The sequence below is a fragment of the Neomonachus schauinslandi genome, chromosome 5, assembly GCF_002201575.2.
Source record: "Neomonachus schauinslandi chromosome 5, ASM220157v2, whole genome shotgun sequence".
Lineage (NCBI taxonomy): Eukaryota > Metazoa > Chordata > Mammalia > Carnivora > Phocidae > Neomonachus > Neomonachus schauinslandi.
In genome coordinates, this window is record NC_058407.1 from 146,504,374 (window position 1) to 146,530,943 (window position 26,570).

The following is a 26,570-nucleotide window of genomic DNA, read 5'->3' on the forward strand; positions in this document are numbered from 1 at the left end:
CATTTCTTCTTCTCTATCTAGACATTTCCATGCTGCTCTGACACCAGAATGTACTTCTGAAACTGATTAAGTTCATTTCTGAACACACCAGGCCGTCAGGGTCAGGCGACACTGCTCTTCAGGGCTCAGTCAGCCATAACTTGTCCACATCGACCCATATCTGAGCTTTCATAGCCACTTTTTACACCATGATCAAGTTGGTGGAGTCTGAGAAGTGGGCGGGGAGAGTATATGTTGAAATAATGCTCATTAACTTTTAAAGCTTCTAAGCATTTACTTAGCAAACAGGATATGCCTGACAAGGTACAGGTTGTCGGGAATTGGAGGAGGGAAGCCAACGCCCTGAGCCTGGGCAGTCTGGACAATGGTGGCTATGTTTCTTGGAGACCTTGAATCAGGACCCCAGAACTGGCTTTCCAGAACTTGCTATTCTTCCCTTGCAATAAATACAAGAAGTCTATATTCTAATCTCTCCAGGCCAACTAAAGAGTTTGAGTTCTTGACCACTCCAGGATCTCAAGCTAAGTTTCTAGCGTGGATTCCAAAAGTTAAGACAACCGACTTTTTTATCTGTTAACTGAAACAGAGCACCAGAGACCACTTTTTACCATCTGCTTTTCTCCCTGGAAAAAAAAGAAGTTTGGAAGAAAGTACAACGATGAAAAAATGTAATGAGGGCCATCAGACTAGAGAGACCTGGTAGAAAAATAACACTACGAGTCTATTCTACAGAAACTGTCACCCATAACAAATTATCTATTTGGCAAATAAGATGCACTCCTAATGCATCCACCAAGTAAAACTGGTCCCAACTGCTTTCCCGCGCGTGGAGGAAAAACAGTCTCTCCTGTCTTCAAGGAGTCACAGGCAGCCTCTGGTTCTTCTAGATGTTCTACTTGTCTCATCTCACTACCAGCAGCTATACCCTCCTCTCCACGGCGGCTGGACTCACATACAGGAACCAAGACCCTTTTCCGTTACCCCCCTAAACCCACTCATTCAAGGGCGTCACGAGGAAGTGACTTTGCGCGAGGGTTGGAAGGCTTGGCACATCACAGCCCAGCAGATCCCTGTCTTCCAAGCCCATCCACCACTCCCCCCGACCCCCATCCCCAGCAAGGACACAGCACTGGTAACATCCTCAGGACATAGCAGCCCCCCCCCCCCACACCCTGCCGACAACTCTTCTTCCTAGGTCACCACGTCCCAGCCTCTGAAGCAGGTCAGGGTCCCAGAGGACAGCTTAGCTCTGTCTTTGTGTCTCCCAGCCATCCTGCCAACCAAAACAGCCCTACTGAGAGTGTTGTGCCAGTTATCTGTGGAAACCCATGGCCCACATCCTAGCTGGCTGTTTGTCTCCTTGCTACTCATGCATCTGAATGTAACACAGAAGAGCCCCAGAAGAGTTAACATGTCCCTGAACAAGAGAAGCTGCTTATCAACTCAAATCTGGGAGAGAGCAGGACAGAGTGAAAAGTCGTTACCATGTCTAATTTGCATACTATCACTAATTGCTTAAATAAAGGCGTTGAGGAGCGCCTGGGTGGCTCAGTCGTTAAGCATCTGCCTTTGGCTCAGGTCATGATCCCAGGGTCCTGGGATCGAGCCCTGCATCAGGCTCCCTGCTCCGCGGGAAGCCTGCTTCTCCCTCTCCCACTCCCCCGCTTGTGTCCCCTCTCTCGCTGTCTCTTTGTCAAGTAAATAAATAAAATCTTTAAAAAATAAAAATAAAAAAATAAGGGCGTTGAAAAAAAAAACCAACTTTGTGATTTTAGGGCCCAGTTTCAATAATTCTTTGGGGAGGGGGAAGGACCACACCAAAAAATGAAAGACATCTATATATAAAATGTTTATTACAGGCAATATTGGTCCATACACTACACAATACCAACAGTACAAGTGTAATCTTTCAAAATCATCATTTAAACAGCAAAAGACCAAGAAATAAAATTTGAGTCAACTGATTATTTTTTCAAAATAGTGTCAATGCACATTATCCTTAGTTCCCTTATTATAGTGAAACATACAAATACAGAAAAATACCCCATTTAACATGTACTAGTGTTAAATGGTTATTTGGCTTAAAATCTGAGTTAAGAAAATCCTTTTTAGCAACCTACGTACAGATAAGTAGCAAACTTTATTATATTAAACAAATTTGTTCCATTTAAAACGTGAAGAATTTCATCCATCATGTCTTCTGACCCCTAGCGCAAGTGTCTACTCTCTCACCATGATGGTTCTTATCTGAAGGACCAACTCAAGGAGTCGTCTTAGACATAACCTTATCCTCTTCCCCAACACACTTCATCCAAAAGTCTGTTCAACAGATGGCAACAGGGTAGCGGTCACTTCGCCGTTTGATGCCAATGGTGCCATGAGAGCATGGCCAGACCTGTTAAACAGCGCGTTTTCCTACCTACTGTGGGTTGCTGCTCAGGAGGGACGATAGACGCCAATACAAGCAGAAAATCTGCAGCTCCTCTGCTACGTGCCTTAGAACACTTTCAATTTTTCTGGTCAATGCTTTGATTAGGTAACATACATAAAAGCCAGCATATTAGTTTAAATCTTTAAACAAAAAACTATATTTTCCAAAGTCATTATCATTTGGGGCGATTAAGTGATCTTTTCTTGCTTTGTTGAGCTTCATCTTTAGGGCATCCCTTCTTTCTTCCCATTCATGGAGTTCGGCATTCCCGTGTGCAAATTTACAGCCATTCCCTTCTGTGCAGGTGCCCTTCATATACCTGCAGGGCGAGTCAGCGTGGTGAGCATCCCCAAGTTATTTATACAAACCCAAAAAGTCCGCGCTTCACTAGCTTGGTGATTTGCATAAAACTTTTAGTTCAAAATCTTAAGCCTAGAAAAATGAACATTATATACCCTTGACATCTACAATGGAAAAAAATAGCCCTTTTAAATGTATTTGGTGAGAAATACTGATTGATGGGGGGAGGAAAGACCGCAGTCCTTCCTGATGCAGGAGAAAGAAATCAGAAGTGACGCTACCTAAAGGATGTCTTCAATAGTTTGGGGTATCACGTGGATCTGAACTGGGAAATTACATACAGACAGTGATTTGACAAAATGAGGAGCAACTCAAAACTATCTGGTTTTTTTGCTAAAACATTTTCTAAGGCAACTTAAACAAAGGAGCGATAGTAACCTCTTCCTTTGACCTGAGTCGGTTCCATATATGCACTGGAACAGCCAGGATTCAGAGGCAGTTTCCGAACTGACGAACACCCCTGCAGGGCACGTTGTGGTTGGCCACTCACCCCTGACAACTCAAAGACGGTTTGGGCGAATTGGAACAAACATACATCTCTCCTCGGTTATCTTAAGACATCTCAACCCCATACGGGCAGGCTAGTCAGTCTTTTCACGTAACCACAGAAGAGTGAAGAAACGTCCAAGGAGCAGCTAACGCTTCGAGCCCCAATCCAAGCACCCACTCTCAGACCTCATCACCCCCATAACCTCTGCCCACCGCCAGGATGATGGAGCGAGTCACGTGACCTCAGCACTCCCCACGCGGGAGCTTACGGGGGCTACGTACCTATCACAAATACTAAAATACCCTGTGGGAAAGCGGTGCTGCCAGCAGTACTGGTCGTCCTCGGTGTGAAAAACCTTCTCCTTGTGCTTCTCGGAAGAGATGTGGCCCTGCCACTGCTTCTCACTGTTACAGTTCTTGCCGCACATCCAGCAGTGGAAGTCCGCCTAAAGTGCACGGGAGACACGCGTCCCATCAGTGGGTGTTGTCTGGGTCCCTCAACGGGCCAAACACGATTCGGGGAGGGCACCAGGGCTAGAAACCCAGACTCTATTCTCAGGGAGCCCATCTGGGGCGGGGGGGGGGGGGGGCAGCGGAGCCGGGCAAGAAGGTAAAGCTCAAAGTCAAGGTCAGAAACAGGACCAAGAAAAGGATCCCAGCACTGGGAGGGAGGCCAGAGCACAGGCAGCAGAGGGCAGTGGTAATGGATTCGGCCAGGTTCCAACGAGCCTCTGGCTGAGAGGTGACGGGGGCTGGTGTGCAAACAAGGACGTGTGTAGGGAGGACAAGGGGCCAGGTTCACACGAGGAGCCTGGGACGGATGAACACTGTGAGGACCAGCAGAGAGGACGGGAAAGCCTGGAGCTCTCCAGCTGCAGAGGGACGAGCAGCCTTGCCATTCAGGGCACATGAAATGAGCTCCTACTATGGGCCAGGACTCGCACCAGGGACCAGGGAAGCCCAGATGCTGAGAGGACTCGGTCCCCGGGGCACAGACCTACACAGAAGGAACTGTGTTCTCGTCAGTGGAAGACCACCACAGATGCAAGCTGTAAGCATCTGGGCGTTGTTCCCCAAATGCCCTGGGGAAGGATCATTTGCAAGTGGGTAAGAACAGATTCCTGGAGACTTCCCATGAGACTGTGACTCGCTATGTCGGGGGTGATGAAGATCTACCTGATTAAATAGCCCAGGTAAATCTCCCAACCCAGCAGGTCCAGGTGACCCTGCTTTGGGAACACAGGAACACACTTGAAAGGTGGCAAGGGAATCAGCACTGTGCCTTGGCAGAGGAGGTGGAGTTCATCCCAGGCACACGCGTGGGGGCGAGGCCAGGCCACAGACATGACCCGGATCCAGCGGAGTCAATTACAGGGAGGTGCCAAAAAACAAAACAAGAAACAAGGAGCGGGATAACACATGTGCCTATGTCCTCTTTAAAAACACAAGCCAGGCAGAACTATAGCTTAGGAATAAATATGTCAAAGACAGGTACACATAGCCTGGATTTTTGAAATACACACTGGATCTTGCCCCTCAGGGATGGGGGACAAAGGGGGTTCCAACTCTATCTGCAAACATTTTATTTATTTCACAAAAGCAAACACAATGAACTGTTAACATGGTGGGCTCAAGAACAGTCATTATACTGTCCTCCTTACTCTTACAAAAACTTTTAAAAGAAAACCCAAACAGTAAAAAACCACAGAGGACTTAAAGTGTCCACAGAACCCTGAGGCAGGGGCCAGACGCTAGCAGGTAAGGAGAAAATGCGGGGGGGGGGGGGGCTGTTAGCACCCACATTTCCAGAGCATCTTCTGAGGCCCAGCATCGGCCTAAGTGTCCAGGACCCACCCTACTTCACTTACCCATCACGACCCCCCTCAGGGATGCTCACTAATCTGCCCAGGCCACAGGCTCGTAAGGAGAGGCCCCAGCATTTAGGCTCCAAATTCTCTGGCCCCAAAGTTAGCGAAAGGATCTGCTAGAATCGGGGGACTTAAGTTAACGGCCCAAGGCCACCAGAGGGAGGTGGAGAGACCGGAGGAGGGCAGGCAGCCAGTGAGGGTACCAGACTTGAGGGAAAGAGAAAGAAAGGAAAGGCTCCATCAGTGGTGGAAGCGAAGGACTCACGGTAACTTCAGCGTAATCTGTTGGCATGTGAATTTGTTTTCCGTTTTCCTTGTTTGATTGACTGGCACCATCATCACTTTTTTCATTTTTTTGACTCTTTAGCCAGAGTTCATAAAACTGCTCCATATCTTGTACTAAAGAAAAATGAATCACTTTCAGCAGCGGAAATTTAAATACACCATTGAAATACACACAAGATCATGCACACCTTTTGTATCAGTTGGCGTACATTTTCGAGAGGAAAGCGAGACGGCAGAACGGAGACGGATTACATTAGGCGAGGAGAGGGGCCCTGTCCAACGGGGAGGTAAACCCTCATGATTCTGAACCTAATTCCGGACTGTTGAGAGTGCCAACATTAGCTTTCAAGATGAATTAACTCCCTGCGTTTGCAAGACCCTTTGGGGGTGCTGAAAAGTCAGAAACCATTAAAAGGGTATTGCTAAAAAAAAAAAAAAAAAAAAAGCACCTCCCACTGCTTCCTGTTGCCTCCAGTAAAACACTCACTATCACCCCCACAACCATATGGGCTACTAAACACGGCTCAGGGGCCTGCAGCGGATACACTCCTGTCTACCAAGAAAGAGCAGAAACTCACTACCACTGGACCGAGATTCTGACCCTGACGGGAGCCTGTCAGTCGAGCCACCATCCCTGAGGACCCACATGCTGGGGTGCAATTTACAACAGCACAACCGTGACCAGGTCCTGGGCTTCCTACAGTAAGAACAAGTACATTCGGCATGACCATCAAGTGCAAAGCCAGGTTTCTCGACCTCACTGCTGGGCCAGCTAATTCTCTGCTGTGGGGGGCTGTCCTGTGCATTGCAGGATGTTTAACAGCATTCCTAGACTCTACACACTAGATGCCGGTAGGACACCCCGCCCAAGTCATGACAACAAAAACGTCTCCGGACATTGCCAAATGTTCCCAAGGGAGGTGGGTATATGTGGCCAAATTCATCCCCGGTTGAGAACCACTGTGCTAAAAAAAATCTGGTAATGAGGTTAAGGTCAAAAATCGGCTTTGCTGCCTGCGCAAGTGTTTCTAACAATATGTCATCAGACTAAGATGAGAGGCCACCTAGAAATCCTTCGCCATCCAGACCAGTTGGAGCAGGAATCACTGCAACAGTCCTGATATGCAAGGACATCTTCAGTAAGGCCCAACAATATGTCCCTCTCCAAGCAGGACAGCGAGGAGTCCTGTCCACACAGGTCACTGAGTGTGAACACCGGTTAAACACAGCAGGGGACATGCTTCAATCTGATTGGTTCTTGTAATTCAGAGATTGCAGATCTCAAGCAGTTGATAAATTTCCATCAGTTTCCTAGAGATTAAACAACAACGATCCCCGTCCTTGCAGTAAAACCTCTCTGGTCAAAAGTGAAAGGTTGTCTGAGGCTCCTCTCAAAGACTCCCACGATCAACTTGCAGTTTGACCAAGATAAGCATTCCCTCCTCGGGCCTCTGCATCTGGGGCTGTTCTACTGGGAAGGCCTCCTTGAGGAAACCTTCAATTCTAACCTGACTTTTCGGGGGTGCCTATTCACAATCGGAGCAGATGGTCTGATCCAGTCAAGAAGGACTGCACTTCCCAGGCCACCTTTTGGGCACACGTCTGTGCCATTCAAATATTCCCATGTATTTGTATCCAGCTCTGACCTAAGCAAACACAGATCAGATGCCAGGCTCACACTCCACTGACAGAATGGCACAATGCAAACTACTTCCTGGGTTCGCGGTGAGTTGGCACATGTACAGAGAGGAAGGAAACTGCCCAGCAAGCTAGATGTCATGGATGTCAAGCCACAGGTAAGACAGCAACTTACTCCCATTCTCCTTCATGTAAGTCCACACTTCCCGCTCCTCAGGACTATGAGCAAAGGAACAGTTCCCAACATATTGACATTTCTTCCCAGAAGCAATATGATTGCACAGCTGTATATAAAAGAAATATGAATATGCTTTAAGACAAGAGTACAGTTAGTAAAACTGCCTAATTTTTACATTTAAGCAAAATAAGCGTCATTATCTGTGCTAATGCTGAGTAACACAATTATTACATAAGATTACTTTGAATGAATTCAAACTGACTCTAAGCCCAACATACATGAGATGATATTAAGCTTTCTATCTCAAAATTTTTCAAAAGAAAATCTCCAAAAAAAACACAAAGTATGGAACTAGGATATGGAATATTTTCTTATAAGAAAATGTCTACAAACTCCCTTATTCAGAGTACCTGCTTTTAACTCAGCAGAGCATTTGGTCTCCACAATGCAAATCTCTGGCCCCCTCAGTCTGACAGCAACTCCTCTCCCTGCCTAATCTCCATGGAGCCTCCTTGTCAGCTCCTGGGAGGCAGTAAAGAAACTATGGACTACTCCAAAGGTCCTGAACAGTGTCAGGAAAAATCTCAGACATTTAGCTTACTTATAACCCATACTGGTAGCTAACCTCAGCCATCATTCATTCGATATGCATTGTCTGGAGACAATGAATACACGAGCCAGGCCATCCAGTTACATAGCATTCAAATATTACCTCTTCTGGTTATTTGCATTGTGTTTTTACTAAGTAAATACAATGAAACTGGTAGGAAAATAAGGTGGCAGCGATCAGCAGAATGTAGATGTCTCTAAGAACCACAACTATCAAGAACTAAGAAAACCTCCATCACCAAGACAGCTCATTCTCAAATATCATCAATATACTTGTCTTAATAGAGCATTCTAGTACAATTAATTGTTAGCTTACTTTGTGTTGCAACAGAGGCTGGCCCCATATATTAGTTTACATAATATCAGATGCTTAGCATCAGTTTTTGCTAAAAATCTAAAAGCAGTCAGCCCTGAATACTGCAGGTTTCCTTCCTTGGGCCAGTGTCAACGCCCCCCGCCCCCAATCCTCTGCATAAAGTGAAACCCCAATAAGTTCTTAGGCAGGTATTACTAGGGAAACATTTACCATAGTCTCTCAAAGTTCAATGATAAGGAGCAGGGAGAAGAGAAGATAAAGGAGAAGGCCGGCCACTGTGCTGGGTTTTTACATAACACCATCTCATGTAATCTTCCCTAGGACGTAATTATTCCCATTTACAGATGAGCAAACTGAGGCTGAGTAACTTGACCAGGGCCTTTCTGGCAGACTCTGAAGCCCATTCTCCTTCCACCTCACCATACTGTCTACACACATACACACACAGAGTATTATTTCTTCTTTTAGAAAAAGGATCCCTTAGCAATACCTAGTATGGTAGAAAAAAAAGAGGAAATGAGCTACTGGCACATTGCACGGCAATACAGCACGTCCGAGATTAAAGAATAATCAGTAGTCCCAGCAGCTGAACTAGAATCGTTCTCAGTCGCCTTTGTTTTAACAAAGAATGAGGAGTACACCCATAATCTCCTCTTTTAAAGCCTAAGATATCCACGGTTCCAATAAACCTTCTTCCCCTCCTACAAGGCCCACCAATTCAATCACTCAGATCCCCAAGTCTAAAACCACTGTGGATGAAACACAAACATACCGCCTCCTTCAGAGCCTGACCTCGTAACCTGTGTGTGTTTACAAAACGCAAGGTACCCTGGGCGACGGGAAATTAACCTGCCTCTTCCTCAACTCTCTTGGGCAAGTCGGAGAGGGGGCATCATTTCCGAGGGGGCTCTGCAATCCACCTGCTCTGCTTCTCTGGGCAAACAGTTTTCTCCTCTGTCCACCACTGGGGCAGAAAGTTTACTGCCTGTCAATGCTCCAAGTGTCTCTGTTAGCTCACACAATGACACCCCTCCAGACTTGCTCCAGACTCTCTCCCTTGAAGAGTCAAGTCCAGAGCCGGCTCAAGGGATTTGCTTGGACAGTCACCTTCGGAAGACCACGGAACGCAGCAGAGGGTATGGAGCAGAAACGTGCCACCTCATGAATGAAATACTACCCCTTCAGTTGGTCTGATACTTTCTAAGGGGTTTTGAAGAATGTGTGCCTCGAACACTGACCATTTTTCCTTTGCGTTACTTTTAGAAAATCCTATAAAGTGGGGTATCTTTTAGCTAATATCCATTGCTTGAGTCAAAGAAACTTATCAGTAGCATTCATAATAACAGAAGGCCTTGAGTTGGATAGCAAAGCCTAGGAATCAAGTTTAAATGAAATCCTCTCCTACTCCCTCCCAAAGTAATTCATCTGAAAAATAAGGTAGGTCATGCCCATAACTATTTCTTGACTCCACCGTCTATTTCCTTTCTCCAAGTAACTCATCCAATCCCAGTCAATCTGGAAACTGTCACAGAACCACACATACAAAAGGGGAAGGAAAACAAGAGGACCATTTAAAATTTTGGTATTACAACGAGCATTGAAGTTCCAATCTGAATCACTACTACTTTCTAATGATTTGAAATGCCTAATTAAAAAAAAAAGTGGCTTAAAAGTTACGTATGTACATCAAACTGTAAAGGCATTTGTTTCTTTGTGGGGAGAGGACGGATGTTCATCCACTTCTTACGTTCGATGGACATCACTCTCATCGCACGCCGATCTCTGGTCCACCTAAGAAACATGGAGTTCAGAAAAAACAAAGACACACTGGCACAAGGCATAATATAAAGGGACAGGTACAATGTTCGTACCTGAAGGACCAGAGATTTTTTTCTCAACCCTTCTAAAAGAAATGCCTTATGATTCTGTCATTTCCTTTCCTGTTATTTTCACAGACATTCCCTAGGAATCCTGAACAAAGAACTGATCAAATTCAGAGAAGACACTACCAAATTTTGTTGAATTCTTATCTATGAAATCGTAAAAATCTCTTCTCTTTCGCTTTGCAATTACTCCTATGTTATCTACTTTGCTCTGCTCTCTTCAAAGTCAATCTTTTTTTCTTCTATGTAACATACCCATGTAACAGAGAATTATGAAATAGGCATTGTTTGCACACACTCACACACACACATACACACTCACACACTACTTACGAATGCCTTGCTTTGGCACTACAATATTTTCTGTTTTTGTCTGGTTCAATGACTTGGCCATTTCTCAGACACTGAGCACACACAAATTTTATCTTCATATTAAGAGATCCGGGCATTATTTGATTGCCAAGTACCTGAAACAATTAAAACACAAGTTTTACTTTTAAGAGAACACCAGTTTTCTGAGGACAAAATACTGAATTGCCAGGTATTTCTTTTCGCATAATAGCATACAATTTCTGATACTGTCTGGTTTGATGAGTTGACCATTATATACACTATCGGAGACACTGAGTAGATAACTAAATCTCCAATTCTCCACCCAATGCAAGAGAATATGATAGGTGCAGATTACAGACACCAAACCTCAACTTATGAAAGCCAGCTCTGGAGGGTGATAACTAGGATTCTGTGGCTGGGGGTGGGGAGGTAGTGCATAGAGCAGTCCTGCCAGGTGGGAAGCAGAACCACAGACACAGTCTCCCTCCCTCACTCCCAGGATCCCCACAGCCCAAGAACCCAACTGTTTTGCCAATTAAACTGAGTAAGACAACTGTATCCTACAGCCTTGGCAGGCATTACGGGATGCCTATTTTTTTTTCTTTATTACAATCAACTAAAATTTGGGATTTTTTTCACATTAAGTCAGTGAACAGTAAGGATGTAAGTGCACTAGAAGTATAAACTGCATCCGGAGCACCCGGGTGGCTCAGTCGGTTAAGCGTCTGCCTTTGGCTCGGGTCATGGTCCCAGGGTCCTGGGATCGAGTCCCGTGTCGGGCTCCCTGCTCAGTGGGAAGCCTGCTTCTCTCGCTCTCTCTCTGTACCTTCCCCCCCACTCGTGTGCTCTCTCTCTCTCTCAAATGAATAAATAAAATCTTTTTTAAAAAAGTATAAACTGCATCTGTCAACAAGTGGCATCCACAAGGCCGCTGCAGAAAGGATACCAAACGCAGAAGGTACACAAGAGAAAATACCTGAGCTCCAGGTACGTTTGCTTCCAAATTTTGCCAATATCGTTTAGATTCTTGAGCGATAGCATCATGTGAGATACCTGGGAAATGTACAAGCCTTGCTTTAGGTTCTCCCTCTGTGCATGAACAGTCCACCCATCCAATCACAGACTCGATTCCCTCATTATCCCCCACGTAGCATAATCCGCCACCAAAGATGAATGCACGTCACATCACTCTTTTTCACAACGGAATATTTACAAATACAGCTCTTGGTGCGGTCGGAGGAATCTCTCTTCCTCACAAAAGCACACTACATGCATGAACTCGTACCAGCAAGTCACTACATGAGGTTATACTCAAAATAAGCCACTCTAAAAATGAACAGTGACAGCTTAAAGCTAAGGATAAAATCAAGAGTTATGTTGCCACATCACGATGACAGAGAAAAGTCTCTGATACTGCTCTGCCAAACCCTGATTGCTTTTGAGGAGACCTTTTTTTTTTTTCATTTAACTTTTTTATTTTAATTCCAGTAGAGTTCATGTACAGTGTTCTGTTAGTTTCAGGTGTGCAATATAGTGATTAAGCACTTCCATCACCCTGTGCTTATCATGATAAGCATGCTCTTCATCCCCATCACCTATTTCATGTGCCCCCCCCCACCTGCCCCCTGGTGACCATCAGTGTGGTCTCTAGAGTGAAGAGCCTGTTTCTTGGTTTGTGAGGAGACATTTCTTCATCATGCACAAACCTACCTGTTTCATTTTGTAATATCCAGACTTTAAGTTCTACAAGACTATGTGCATAAAAGCACTCATCTTCCCTTAAACAGCCGTATCGAACCTCATGTCGACATAAATCAAGCTGACACTGACCGTGAAAAGAACGTATTTTGGAGTATTTTACTGTTGTCTCTCGCAAAATGTGGACAAGGCACCTAAGAAACAAACGGAGTTGATCTATTATTGTTCTGCCAAAGCCTTTTCAAAAGAAAACAAATAAAAATATATACATACATCAGGTCAAGCTCTAGACTGAAAATACATCTTAAAAATCTTTATCAGAAAAAATAAATCACTTTACACAATTGTTGAATTAAAGGAGGGGGAAGATGACTACACATTAAGCCACAAAATATTTAAATCCATGTCATAAGAAGCTACAAATCAATAATGCTTTTCTGTATTAAACATTAATTTAATAATTCATTTAAAAATTCCCAGCAAAATATACTAATAGACATTTTTAAGTAGTCATCATCTTTCAAAACAGCGACAACAGAAGAACAGGGCTAAGATGCCTGGGGAGATACTACTCTGGTTTTATTTGGATCTAAAAACAGAATCTATTATGTCACTATAAAAATTAGAAACTACCAACATACTTATTGTCTTCAAACTCATGCTTTGTAACCGGGTGAGAACAAGAAGTAGAATTATCTTTATTTCTTTTACTTATCATTCTAGGCTTATGATCAAAACATTTCTGGAACAGACAGAGAAGAAGAATTACCACAACAACATAATACAAAATAGAACTTTTGTACCATACTTATGCACATGCTTATACATTACATACTTCTACTGATTAATATTTAAAATGAGGTTTTTGTATTCTTTTGGATCCTAGTAGTAACTACAGCTGGCTGAGTGAATGCTCCCCATTATGGCCGGACCAGTGCTCAGTATTTTCTACTTCTGGACTTGCAAGTCAGAAACTCTCACCGATTCTACAGTAGAAAATAAGGCTCGGAGACAGTACCTCACAAAGGAATATAAATTCTCCAAGATGCTCTTGGAGAAGTTTGAATACGGTGAGGTTGATTTTTCCATTGCCACCAAAGAAAGCCTCTCTGCTGAACGCCCCTTTCCGCTCCAGCGTCCAGATGTCTATCTCTTCTTGGCAATAAGCAAATGTGCAGTGGCCTGAGTATCTACATTCCTCCTCAGCAGCAACATCTAGAAAGACAGACAATTAAAAGACGGTGAAAACATGGCCACTGTTTTTCCAAAGCCGGTGAATATCAAGCATGTTTAGGGCACCATCTGAGTTTCTCGAACAACTCGCGGATAGCTTCAAGCGAGGACGTGCCTCTTACTGCACAGGGATGGCATGGGCTCTAAAACAGCGGCCCAAGAGCCTGAATTATTTCTACTTCGGGCAGGGAAAAGACTGTGATACCCTCACGTACTCCGTCTAAGCTTAAAAAATCATGTAAGGACATTCAAAGCGCGTTCAGATGAAGCGATCTGACAAAAATGAATCCACAAAGTTCTCTCAAAAGCAACCTCAAAGAGCAACCTGGTCAAAGCCTTAGTTCAGTGTTCTGACTCTGTTCAGACTAAGTCTGGGAACTTCAAGTGTGAGACGGTTTTCCGTTTGAAACCTGGTCAAAGCCTGTTTCCATAAACATCGAGAAAACACACACTGTGTAAGAAGTTAAAGACAGGGGTGCCTGGGTGGCTCAGATGGTTAAGCAGCTGACCATCGATTTCGGCTCAGGGTCATGGGATTGAGCCCTGTGTTGGGATTTACGCTCAGCGAGAGTCTACTTGAGATTCTCTCTCTCTCTCTCTCTCCCCCCTCCTCTGCCCCCCACCCCTGCTCACACCTGCTCGCTCAAATATTAAAAAGTTAAAAACAAAGGTAAAAAAAAATAATAAATAATAATAAAAAAATACAAATGTCTCAACCCAAGGAACTTGCAACAATAAACTCTATCTACACACTTTTAGTAACAGTAACACAGGAACCATTAGAATAAATGTAGCAAATCACTTCTCACTTATGTCATGCACGCCAATTAAGTAATTACAGCACATACCTTTACATATATAATAAGGTCCTTCATAATTTGTTTTTGTTGGTCTTGGACGTATTTTTTTCCATGATTTATCGTCAACATTCTTTATTCTACCAATTAAAATATCCTTCTTACATTTATGATCCATATTAGCATGATAAGTGAAATCCATTAACTTCGGGCCTGGAAAAGATGTGAAAAAGGATTGCTCGAAGGCACAGAAAGTAACGTTTCATTTCACAGGCACATTTATAAGCAGATGTGAACAGATGGATACTGATTATTACATTGCTACAAAAACCCTATTTTTATTAACTCCCAAATGTAAATAAGCTACTGATTTGTGCCTCTTATATGCTATCTGTCGGAGAACACAAAGTTTTATTCGACACCAGGAGCCTCAAAACATACCCTTATTTAACTACGAGGACAGGAATTCTGATGGCTTCTAAAGGTAAAGAACACCATTAAATACACAACTAAGAAAGAAAATGAATTTGGATCCAGTTTAAGACAAACTGTGTTTCTATCACCAGACTTAGGGGTAAAGATATGAAACAAACCAACAGAAAAGACTTTAATTTTATACACATTACATCAAATATTGGTCTTAGAACGCTTTTTTTCTCGTTCTTGCTTTATTTGAAAATGATCACATTCCTGGGGCACCTGGGTGGCTCAGCAGGTAAAGCGTCTGCCTTCAGCTGAGGTCATGATCTCAGGGTCCTGGGATCAAGCCCCATGTCATTGTGCTCCCTGCTCAGCGGGGAGCTTGCTTCTCCCTCTGCCTCTCCTCCCCCACCCCACTCATTCTCTCTCTTTCTCTCTCAAATAAATAAAATCTTTGAAAAAAAAAATCACATTATTAAACATGTATGTAGAATATAAAGAATTTCATAAATATCAATAAGATCTCAAAAACAGGTAGATGTTCCATTCCATATAATTCTATAAATGAAATCATATCAAATAAGACTAGACTTATCCTATTAGACTCCAAGGGGCCCAAGTCAATAATTGCTGCTTGCTAAGAAAGAACTCAAATAGGGCTGGAAAAATCACAATAGCTGGTGTTTTCCACGCCTATTGACAAATTCCTAAGAACTCTCAGATGGACTAGCTTATTAATACTGTCATCTCCTTTGTTTGGTTCTGACCTGATTTTACAAAACAGATCTGACAAGCTTGTCTCAGTTCATGGGTTCCTTCGAGGGGATGTCGTGGGGTCACTGATGAAGGTGGTTTAGTAAGTGCACTTCCAAAAAAGTTTCCAAAGTCATTTCTGGGATGGCTTGAAATTCCCAGGAAACTCTCAGAAGCAAACAAGGTGCCTGGTCCATTCATCTGCAAGAAGAATAAGAAAAAAACAAAAAACAGGAAAAAAAAAAAAAACAGCCAACAAATATTGCACTATCACTAAAGAAAGAAACAAATTTGTGAAAATACGACATTCTTCATCTGCTGAAATCCGTACTAGTCTGCCCTTGCTGCGCTTCTATTTAAAAAAACGGTTTCTTTCTGTTTTCCTCTCTTTGGGTCTCTAGGCCCCTCCCCCGCTGTCTTTGATCCTCCGTGCAAAGTTGTTAAAAGTAACAGGTAACTGTTCTGCTTCGACAGCACAGCACGCGCATTTTATCCGCCCTGATCTCAGCTTTCCTGTGGTTTCTGCTGAGCTAAAGCCTCTTCCACGGTCTGCGACAGACCCAGTCACACACAGAGCATTTATGACCGGATGCTCCAGGAGAGTCTTATTTTACCACTCTTTCCCCCAGCACACGCAAAATGTAAGGGAGACCAGCACCGCCATTCCAGTAAGTCAGTTACTTAAGCAAAAGGCCTCCGTTCACGTTTAAGCGACGACGCATTTACAAAAGAGGAAGTGACACTTACAAGTAAAAGGGAAGAATTACTGCTGCTAAGCGCTGTTCCCTCTCTAGAAGTGGAGGTGGGCAGATCTAAAATAATAAAAACACTTCAACAGACCTTCTCATTCTAATCATGCAACAAGAACATCAGGGCATCAGGGCTCAGGGGCTGACTATGGCTTCCCCGCACTACTCCCCATCCTCACTTGTGACACCCAGACTGGGCAGTGGACTTCCCTCTGGAGACCAAGGGCACACACAACCCTCCGACACACTTATATAAAGAGCTGTTCTCGGAGACGTGAGCTAAAGCAGGGCCTACGGAGCAGGACCAGTTAAAAGGACTAAGAAAATAATTCATACGCCAAATGGGAACAGAGCCTCTCCTTTTCAAACTATGAAGCCGGAACTCGTCACAACATGAAGGAAATTAGTAAGGCGCAATGACTTTCCCTGTCTCAGTCTACCACTCGGTTAATATGCTCTCTGCCCTTCTGTTTCACACTAATTTTAGGTTTTTCAGGTGTCAATCTCTTGAAATCAATCGTTTTGATTTTTCTCCCTTTAACCATGTAACAATGCCTTAGAAAAAATTTGAAGATTGTTAGCATTATTGTTTAAAGTATATATTAAACCTGGAATTACAGAAACAGGAGTCAGACCAAAAACTCAGCAACCCCTTGTAAAAACTAAGGCACCAGGCAGTGACCTCCAGGGATGGAGCCTGAAACAGAAAACTCTAATTCTGTAATCTAATTCTGAACAATTCTGACCCGAAATTAGTCGTAACTAAGTATCTACCTCGTTCAGAATTTAAAAGGATAGCCTGTCTTTATGACTCTCTCAGATGGGGTACTCCTTTCTTGGAGAAAACATTAAAAGTCATTTTGCCCCCCAAAACAATAGACACCCAGCTTAACAAAGTATCTTGTTTAAGAAAACAAACAGAAACGAGTGCCACGTACATCCCTACGTATCCCTATGCTTCCTGAGCTCCGGAATGGCACACAGTTCAGTCCAGGCAAATTAAAACTGAAGACTGAGTTTTTATATTTTCAGCTACCCTGAAAATAATCCAACTACCTAGAGTTAAATAATTGCCAAACACAGAGTATCTTTTTTTAAAAATTAACTGGGATTATTTACATAAATGGCTCAATTCTTACCTCGCTTGGAATCACTCATTGAAAATGAATTTAAAGAAGAGCAGAAATCTTCTAAGGATGAAGTCAAAGGCGGATACAGCTCGGAGAAGGATGGTGGAGGAGCATACCTTGCACCAATCGGCAAGGTGCCCAGCAGAGATGCTGAGAAGGGTATGCTGGGGGGGACACTGGCGGCCGGGAGGGCTCCTCTGACTAACGCTGATGGCTAGAAAAGAAAAAAGATTCTATTAAAATCCAGGAAACTCAGTTACAAGTAGGCCGAACTGCTTTGAACATCAGCATATAGGCACAAACTCTTACGCTGGGTAATTACATAACAAAGTTGAAATCAAAATCAAGCCTCCATAGAAGAATCTAGGCTACAGAGCTTAGTTCTCTGCAAGCCCACCTTTCAAAAAGGATCAAGGTGTGATGGCCAGTACTATTTCAAGCCAAATGTTACATTCACGTTTCATTTCCCTCTGATTCCTTCCCTTCACCCTACCCTGAGACTGGTAAGAACTGGCTCTATTCCAGAGGAGTAGTGTGGGGGCTGGGGGAGAAGGAAGGTGCTCAAGAGAAGGGAGCTGCAGAAGCCAGACACCCTGGACCATCCTTCTTGGGGATGTGAAATGTACAATCTCACAAAGACAAATGGAACGCTGCCTCTCTCCTCCCCGCTCACTGTGACAATTTACTGACAGCTCCCCCGCCTTGTAAGTACTGAGGAAAGTTACATACTATCTATTTAATTGTTAACCTTTCCAAGATACTTCCTACCATGATGGCCACTGTACAGACCAGGCAACTGGGGTGAAGTAAGTTGCCAAAGACCACAGAGGTGGGAAGATTCAAACCCCGGGGTGCCTGCTTTTTACACTGTACCTCCCCTCTCTCTTTCAGCCACACTGAAACCAGCCCTGAATTGCTCCCACTCTTCCTCCTCCTCCTACTATTGTTGCTGCTGCTATTTCAAGATACTTTATGGCAGGGTCAGTAAACCTTTTCTGCGAAGGGCTAGATGGTAAATATTTTAGGCTTTGCCAACCACAGTCTCTGTTTCAACTATTGGATCGTGTTGCTGCAATAAAAAGGCAGCCCACAGACAATACATAAGTGGGTGGTCATGCCTGTGTTCCAACAAAACTTTACTGATGACGCTGAAGTATGAATTTCGTATCATGTTGGTTTTTTTTTTTTAAGATTTTACTTATTTATTTGACAGAGAGAGAGACAGCAAGAGAGGGAACACAAGCAGGGGGAGTGGGAGAGGAAGAAGCAGGCTTCCCGCAGAGCAGGGAGCCCGATGCGGGGCTCGATCCCAGGACCCTAGGATCATGACCTGAGCCGAAGGCAGACGCTTAACCGACTGAGCCACCCAGGCGTCCCATGAATTTCATATCATTTTCATGTGTCACTAGATACTGTTCTTTTTTTTTTTCCTTCCAACCATTTAAAAATCTAAGACCCCCATTCTTATGTTGCAGGCCATATAAAAACAAGCCTCAGTCCCAATCTAGCCTGACCTTGGCTTTACAGTTACCCTGAGGTATTATCCCTTAAACTCTTAATCCAAAAGACGTATTTTTCTTTAAATATCAAATGGCTATTCTTTTTCAGAATTTTATTTATTTTTTTAAGGATTTTATTTATTTAGTTAGTTAGTTATTTGAGAGAGAGAGAGAGAGAAAGAGAGCATGTGCACACAAGCGACCAGGGCTCCATCCCAGGACCCAGAGATCATGACCCTGAGCTGAAGGCAGATGCTTAACTGACTGAGTCACCCAGGTGCCCCTCTTTTTCAGAATTTTTAACACATCCTTTCCATGCTATGTGATTCCAACAGGTGTTGAGGAAAACTGGGTCGTTACTAGATTAGCATTCCTATTTTATGTAAAAAATAACCACATGAGCCTGGTACCACCAGAGAAGGACAAAAGTAATTTTTAAGGTAAGAGACCTAAAGTTTAGCCTACAGGTAATGCTGAAAATACAGTTACATGGCAATTTTTTAAAAATTAAGCCTGGGGTTCCTGGGGCGCCTGGGTGGCTCAGTTGGTTAAGCGACTGCCTTCGGCTCAGGTCATGATCCTGGAGTCCCGGGATCGAGTCCCGCATCGGGCTCCCTGCTCGGTGGGGAGCCTGCTTCTCCCTCTGACCTTCCCCCCTCTCATGCTCTCTCTGTCTCATTCTCTCTCTCAAATAAATAAATAAAATCTTTAAAAAAAAAAAATTAAGCCTGGGCGCCTGAGTGGCTCAGCTGGTTAAGCATCCAACTCCTGATTTCGGCTCAGGTCATGATCTCAGGGTTGCGGGACTGAGCCCTGCATTGGTGCTGAGCATGGAGCCTGCTTCAGATTCTCTCTCCCTCTCCCTCTGCCCTTCCCCCACCCAACCTTGCTCACACTCTCTCTATAAAAATAATAAGAGATAAATAAAAATTAACCCTGGCTTCAAAAGAGAGGAGTAATGCTGAAATTTACCATAACAGTTTCATTGGCTTCAGGGGCCGAATCAAGAAGGTCATCTATTTCATCTCCTAGGACCATATCTCCATCATCCAAAAATGCTTCCGGCATAGTGAAGGGGGTCTTCCCTCCGTTTGCCAACACTGTTGATGGCAAAGAGCTCTCTTCCACTTGCAGTGGCAAAATAGAAGTTAAGGGCATAATGGGAACAGAGGCCAGCTCATTTCCAACTTGGTGAGAGAAGCTGGATGTAGGCACAGAGACAACGGGAACGGCTTCCTGCCTCGGAGTTAATAAATCTGTAACACGGATAGAAACGTACTCACTCGTCCTCAGTGTACTCACAGAAGACTAGCATCAAGAGCCAATAACAGAGAAAATGAAGAGCTAGGTGAAAATAGGGAAGCGATTATAAAAATAAATGGAGAGACGACAGTAAAAGCAATTCAAATGAAAGGGTAAAAATAATTCTAAAAGTCATTTGTTTTACCCAGGAATAGACATATTCGCTTGTGAAAACAAGCATCTTTCTCACAGTGCCCAGGCCCCTTTCTGGCCAGAGCTGTGAGATGCTGGTTGGGCCCCAGGAGGTATTCAATGACCACCTACCGACATCCAGTATTATCAATCCCTTGCCAGCACATCCAGAAGCACAAAGGTAGTTTTCGAAATTATTCTTGCTTTAGTACTAACAACCACACGGTAATCTTATTTGACGACACTACGAGACATACAATATCTGAAGCTGGTACTTTCTAGATGAAGAGGACAAGTGAAAACATACCTGGCTCGATATCTTCCACAGAACAGTTCAAAGCCTAGAAATTAAACCAAATAATGGATCATAGTATTGTCAGGATTCTACGCTACAAGCCATCTGTCAAATCTCACTCTAAGAGAGCAATGCCAAGTTCTCACAGAAAGCTGACTTCCTTCCAGTTAAGATCCAAGAAACAAATGGAATATTCGGTGCCATGTGGCTAAGCAGGGCTAGTCTATCAGCACCACCACTGGCTTTTTTTTTTTTTTTAAGATTTTATTTATTTATTTGACAGAGACAGAGATAGCGAGAGCAGGAACACAAGCAGCGGGAGTGGGAGAGGGAGAAGCAGGCTTCCCGCCGAGCAGGGAGCCCAATGCAGGGCTCGATCCCAGGACCCTAGGATCACGACCTGAGCCGAAAGCAGACGCTTAACGACTGAGCCACCCAGGCGCCCTCCACCACCGCTGGCTTCTGGTGGACACTATTTCACAACGGATACTCAGGAGCATCCCCATTCCAGAGGGACGAGTCTAGCCACTACTCACTCCCCAACTCACGATGGCATCCTAACAGCTCCAAGAAGACTTACCTTTAAAAAACAACTCGTTAACTGTGTTTAACCCAATGACTCCCAAAATTAGTATGCGGCTCTGAGCCACTTTTTCTAACAAAACCTAACATCTACGAACATCCTGGAAAATGCTCCACTGGACTTCAGGAAATGCTGGGTAAAAGATATTACTTGAGTTGTTTGTTTCTTTTTATAGGACAGGAAGCTCTGGCCAATTATGTGTCTGAGGAACAAAAAGCTCCCAAAAATAGACGCAAACCAAAAATATTAAAAGCAGAACTGCCAATGCTTCTGTTCTTTTTTTTTTAACAAAAAGCTATGAGTCTTACAGAAGTAATCACTTTACCTTGGTAGCCCCATCCCCAGGAACTGATTTTAATGAGAGCTGAAAGAAAATAAAGACACTAGTTTAAAAAAATTAAGTTAAAAATAGAACTGACTCCAAGTTACAAAACAAAATGAAAATACCTCCTGCAGAGAACTCTGGCTTACCTCGGCCCTGACATACGCTTTTCTTATTTTAAATCCCAATTTCTGTGCTAGTTCTTGAGTCAGTTTTATTACATGTTCATCCTGGGGGGGGGGGGAGAACAACGAAAATATGATTAATGGAGGCTTGTATTTACTAACTGTGAAGACAAATAGGCAAAACAGCTATAACTCCTCTTCTGTCCAGACACTTGCTTTATGATCACTTCTAACTCATGCAGTTAGCATGCAGACAGCTGGCTGGAAAATGTTAACTCTTTCCATGCCATTTCTCCACCCGGAAGCAAGGAAATGGTTGCAATGTAAGCCAACAAACTGAAGTATGAGGTCCATACCTGAGGCACGGCCAAGGAGCACTTCGCTACAGAGTCATAAGCCTCTCTGTATCTTCCTAAATCACTGAGAGCCTTCGATTTCCGATACAGAGCTTTGCAGTTACTGGCATTTAAACTGAGGACAGCATCACACTCTTCTAAAACTTTATCGTGGAAACCCTGAGATGCAAAACCAAAGAAAGTTAGCTGCAATTCATTTCTTGCACCAATGTCTTCTTGCAAATGCAAACAAACGAAGACCCCGGACTATCACCCCCACCCCCTTTTAAACTCTTACGTTCGCGGTATTATTTTTCTAAAAATTATCTTCAAAAAAAAAATTTAATTAAAAAAAAATTATCTTCATTATGAAATTTCAAATCCACAAAAGTACATAGAATATCAGTCCCCATGTACCCATCATGCAGGTCAGATAAACGTTAACATCTGGCCATAAAGGCCCCAGATCTTCAAGAAATAAAACTTTTCAGACTCGGCTGATGCCCCAGGCATCACTCTCCTGTCCTACTCTCTCCACTAGTTACTCTTTGTTGAAACTCATTAAAATGTCAACTGGAGAGGCACCTAGTGGCTCAGCTGGTTGGGCATCGGGCTCTTGGTTTTGGCTCAGGTTATAACTCAGAGTCATGAGATCCAGCCAAACATCAGGCTCCAAGCTCACCAGGGAGTCTGCTGGAGATTCTCTCTCTCCCTCTCCCTCTACTCCCCTGCCCTGTGCGCGCACACAGACGCGTTCTCTTTCTCTTTCCCTCTCTCTCTCAAATAAATAATCTTAAAAAAAAAAAAAAATGTCAACTGGAAATATAACTCCCAAACAGCTAGCCAATGAAGAATCCACTACAGAAAACAAATCTGTGAACACCTGGGTCTTCCTGCACTTACTTCTCTTATAAGCAGACACAGCCCAGAAGCCAGACTCACATGGCAACTCTAAGGACCATCCAAGAAACAAAGTATTTCTAAAATCCCGAAACATTTATCCAAAGCTGATTTTTCAAAGCCTCAGGCCACTCTAAAAGCGTCAATATGTCTTTCTTAAAAACGGAAATTAGAAAACTGACTTTTAATGTACTATGTTATTGAAAATGTTTTTTTCTCTCTAGAAACACTGTTTTAAAAAATCACAACTCGGGGGCGCCTGGGTGGCTCAGTTGCTTAAGCTACTGCCTTCAGCTCAGGTCATGATCCTGGAGTCCCGGGATTGAGTCCCGCATCGGGCTCCCTGCTCAGCAGGGAGTCTGCTTCTCCCTCTGACCCTTCCCCCTCTCATGCTCTCTCTCATTCTCTCTCTCAAATAAATAAATAAAATCTTAAAAAAAAAAAAATCACAACTCGGGCGCCTGGGTGGCTCAGTCGTTAAGTGTCTGCCTTCGACTCAGGTCATGATCCTGGAGTCTCAGGATCGAGTCCCGCGTCGGGCTCCCTGCTCTGCGGGAAGCCTGCTTCTCCCTCTGCCACTCCCCCTGCTTGTGTTCCCTCTCTTGCTGTGTCTCTCTCTGTCAAATAAATAAATAAAATCTTTAAAAAATAAATAAATAAATAAATAAAAATAAAAAATCACAGCTCACCATATTAGAATAGCAAGCAATACGATTTATATGCAGTTTTTCAATTATTTCTTTAGGGATGACAATTTCTTCAGACTTTGCATAACCAGCGATATTCAAAGCTTCCGTGTACTGGCTTATCGAGTTGTTCCAATCACGTTCCCGATAAACATCATTGCCTTCATTAAAAAGATTTCTCACAAGAGCACGTAAATATACCTTAAAAAAAGAAAGTTACCACTTGAAGCCCTTTACGGAACAAGTCAGGGTATGAGGAAATTTTAATTTGTGTACAGAAAACTTCCCGTGACATAGCAATAAACACAACTCTAAGAAACTGGGAACCCAGACCATGACACCGCCATCTCAGCAAGGGCTTTATCTTGCTCGCTTCTTAAAGAGAAAATTCAATTTCTCATGAAGAGAAATGCAGCAAAATATTTGTTCACATCCCCAACTCCGCGCCTGTGAGGCAGTCCTACAAGGAGAAACTCTAGGTCACAAAGAATGAGCATTGTAAGGCTTCTGACTAGTATTTCTAAACTGCATTCCAAAGGGGCAATACGATGAACACGTCTAGCGGTTTCCTTCACGGCACCCCCACCAATACGGGGTAGTATGTGTGCACCTGCGTATGCGTACACATAAAACCCCTACTAATTTCTAGGTGAAAAACTGTCCCCATTTTTATCTGCATGTCTGATTACCAACAATTTCCCACATTTGGTGGTGGTTGTTGTTTCTATCTTTTTTGTTTGTTTGTTTCAGAGGTAGAATTTAGTGATTCACCAGTTGCAAATAATGTCCCACATTTTTATGGACCATTGTATTTCCTCTTTTGTAAACGTTTGCTCAAGTCAATTACTGATTTGGGAGTGGGGATGTTAAACCTTTTTCTCACCAAGGAAGTATAGTATACACATTCTTTCGGTACCGATAAAAGTTCTGAAGTTTTGGTACATGTAAAAGTTCCTTCATGATTTCTATCATTGCTTTAACGTTGTAAAAGTCAAGATCAGATAAATAGTACAAAAACAGATATTCAAGTCTTCAGTCTCATTTTATGAAATTCATGTCCAAGCAGACAAAAGTAATAAAGAACACTGAACAGATCAACCTTTAACAAGGGAGGTGACTTGTGACCTGACACTTAACCTCTCGGGAACCCAGTTCCACATGTAAATGTCAGGACTATAAAATGAATTGTAAAATGAACAGCTGTTCCAGGTGCTTTCTAGCCATAATACTCTCTGATTCTACATCTGTTTGGAGAGATGGAGGGAAGGGAGAAGGAAGAAGACAGAGAAGGAAACAGAGAAGAGGGAGACAGAGAGGCAGAGAGAAAGAAGGACTACTTAGAAGGATCAAAACCCACAGAGACAAGAAGCCACAGGTGAACTAACAGTCTGCACCGATGAGGGCCTTTAGTCTAAGACCCAGGGAACCAGGCTTTCACTGTGTTTCTCACTAGTTTTATCTCTAACTGTTCCCTCTTAGGATCGAGGCACCCTTTACTACTGTTAGATCATCTCTTCTCCTAAATAAGAGAGTGTGTGAACTCTCCTTTGAAACATAATCTGTCTCACTTGTTTTCAATGAAATAAGAGGTAGGCTAACAGTAATTTTCAAAGGTCTCAGAGGAAAAATTAGTGCAAACTACACTCATGGAGGAAAGACAATATAGGACAACTGTCCACATGTGCCAACAATAATGTTGTCCTCTATGTGTATGAGATTGGCAAACTCTTTCTCTAAGTGCCCAGAGAGCAAGTATTTCAGGCTTTGTGGGCCATATAGTCTCTGTCTCAGCTACCATATGTCACACAAGCAGCCACAGATAGGTGTGGCTGTGTTCCAATAAAACTTTATTTATAGCAACAGACAAAGGGCCACATTCGACCCACAAAGCCATCGTTGGCCAACCCCCACTAGACATGATAGTTCTCAGGCTACTTGCAGAGCTTTTAGGCAGGTGTTCCCCATCATTACCGCATACTGTTCCTGTGTTCCTGGGTACGACAGTGGTGACCTAAGGAGAAGAAACCAAGTAATTGTAATTATCAGGCTCTCATCAGGATTGGTTCATCCAGAAGTCATTGTAAAACTGAGCTTCTGTTAGCTTGCCACAGGTTCAAAGCACGTCTGAAAGACCTACCTCTCTTTACTACCATTACTCACATATAACTGTAGGCATGGGAAAAAGAACCTGTAACTCTTCCTTTATATTCTCTTGAGTAAGTATAACACTTTTCTTCTCCAACCTACTTCTACTAAAAGAAGGCGTAATTCCTCAAATACCAAAAAAGTTGTAAAATAGCAGAGAACCACTAATACTTTGGGATTCTGTAGTACAGAGAAGTTGGTCTCCTTCCCGGGAAGAGCAGAGGCCCTTGGGCCTGGACTAGTCCACCCAAGCACTGGGCTGTATTGTCCCCGCCAGGCTCAAGAAGGCTAGTTAGAGCCCAAGCTTCTCAACAGAAATGTTTGATTACAAAAGCCCTGCGTGCAAGTTCATTCTCAGTCACTTTTCAGTCATCAGAAGTGTTCCGATGTGATTAGGTTCCAATTCCTCTCGGTCTAACACTTTCAGAGACACTAAAGGATTTTAGCTCTAAAAATCAGTGACAGTAAGATATACTTCAGAACGCACAAGAAATCAAAAGTACAAGAGCAAAAATTATTGCTGAATAAAAGTATCTAACTTCGGACCTGAATTAAGAGGACTGACAAACCGGACTTAAGATTTCTTAATCCAATATAAAAAAGTACAGTTGACCTCTTGAACAACACAGGCTTGAACTGAGCAGGTCCACTTATAACTATCTTTTTCGATAAATATAATACAGTACTGTAAATGTATTTTCTTTTCCTTATGACTTTCTTGCCACTTTTTTCTCCAGCTTACTTTATCTTAATACAATAAATAATACACATAACAACGCGTTCACCGACTGTTTATGCTATTGGTCAGGCTTCCGGTCAACAGTAGGCTATTCGTAGTTACATTTTTGGGAATCAAAAGTTATATGTGGACTTTAAATTGTGTGTGGGGGGGTCTGCGCCCCCCCACCCCGCGTTGCTCAAGGGTCAGCTGGACTATGTGACGTGAACGCAGGTACGAGTCAGGCCCTTACTGTATAAACTGCAGTCCTTCCTTAATGTTCTGCTGCCTTTTTCTTCTCTCCTCGGACACACTGGACATGTTACCCCACACATCCACTTTCTAAATGATCGATCTG

At 43.3% G+C, this 26,570-nt stretch overlaps 1 protein-coding gene across 1 annotated transcript; it reads right to left on the reverse strand.

Annotated features, from left to right (window-relative positions):
- Positions 1–1,843: 1,843 nt before the first annotated feature.
- On the reverse strand, positions 1,844–26,570 carry ZC3H7A (zinc finger CCCH-type containing 7A). Its single transcript, XM_021698159.2, has 22 exons — positions 26,466–26,570; positions 25,321–25,360; positions 23,353–23,550; positions 21,785–21,943; positions 21,453–21,533; positions 21,307–21,345; positions 20,411–20,444; positions 19,642–19,925; positions 17,180–17,384; positions 16,039–16,103; positions 15,306–15,492; positions 14,170–14,331; positions 13,107–13,303; positions 12,730–12,830; positions 12,101–12,282; positions 11,367–11,443; positions 10,391–10,524; positions 9,860–9,965; positions 7,247–7,355; positions 5,414–5,547; positions 3,563–3,726; positions 1,844–2,750 (listed from the first exon to the last, which is right to left on the reverse strand). The coding sequence occupies exons 1-22, from the start codon at positions 26,531–26,533 to the stop codon at positions 2,561–2,563; spliced, it is 2,916 nt and encodes a 971-aa protein (XP_021553834.1). The 5' UTR covers positions 26,534–26,570; the 3' UTR covers positions 1,844–2,560.

Bases quoted from the DNA above. Each gene is read 5' to 3' on its own strand.
- ZC3H7A (XM_021698159.2), bottom strand. From the start codon at position 26,533: ATGTCCAGTGTGTCCGAGGAGAGAAGAAAAAGGCAGCAGAACATTAAG. The intron at 16,104-17,179 runs GTAAGAATTGAG...TTATTATTTTAG, and splicing joins AATGAGTGATTCCAAGCGAG to ATCTGCCCACCTCCACTTCT. The intron at 9,966-10,390 runs GTAAGTAGTGTG...CATGTTTCTTAG, and splicing joins AGTGCCAAAGCAAGGCATTC to GTGGACCAGAGATCGGCGTG.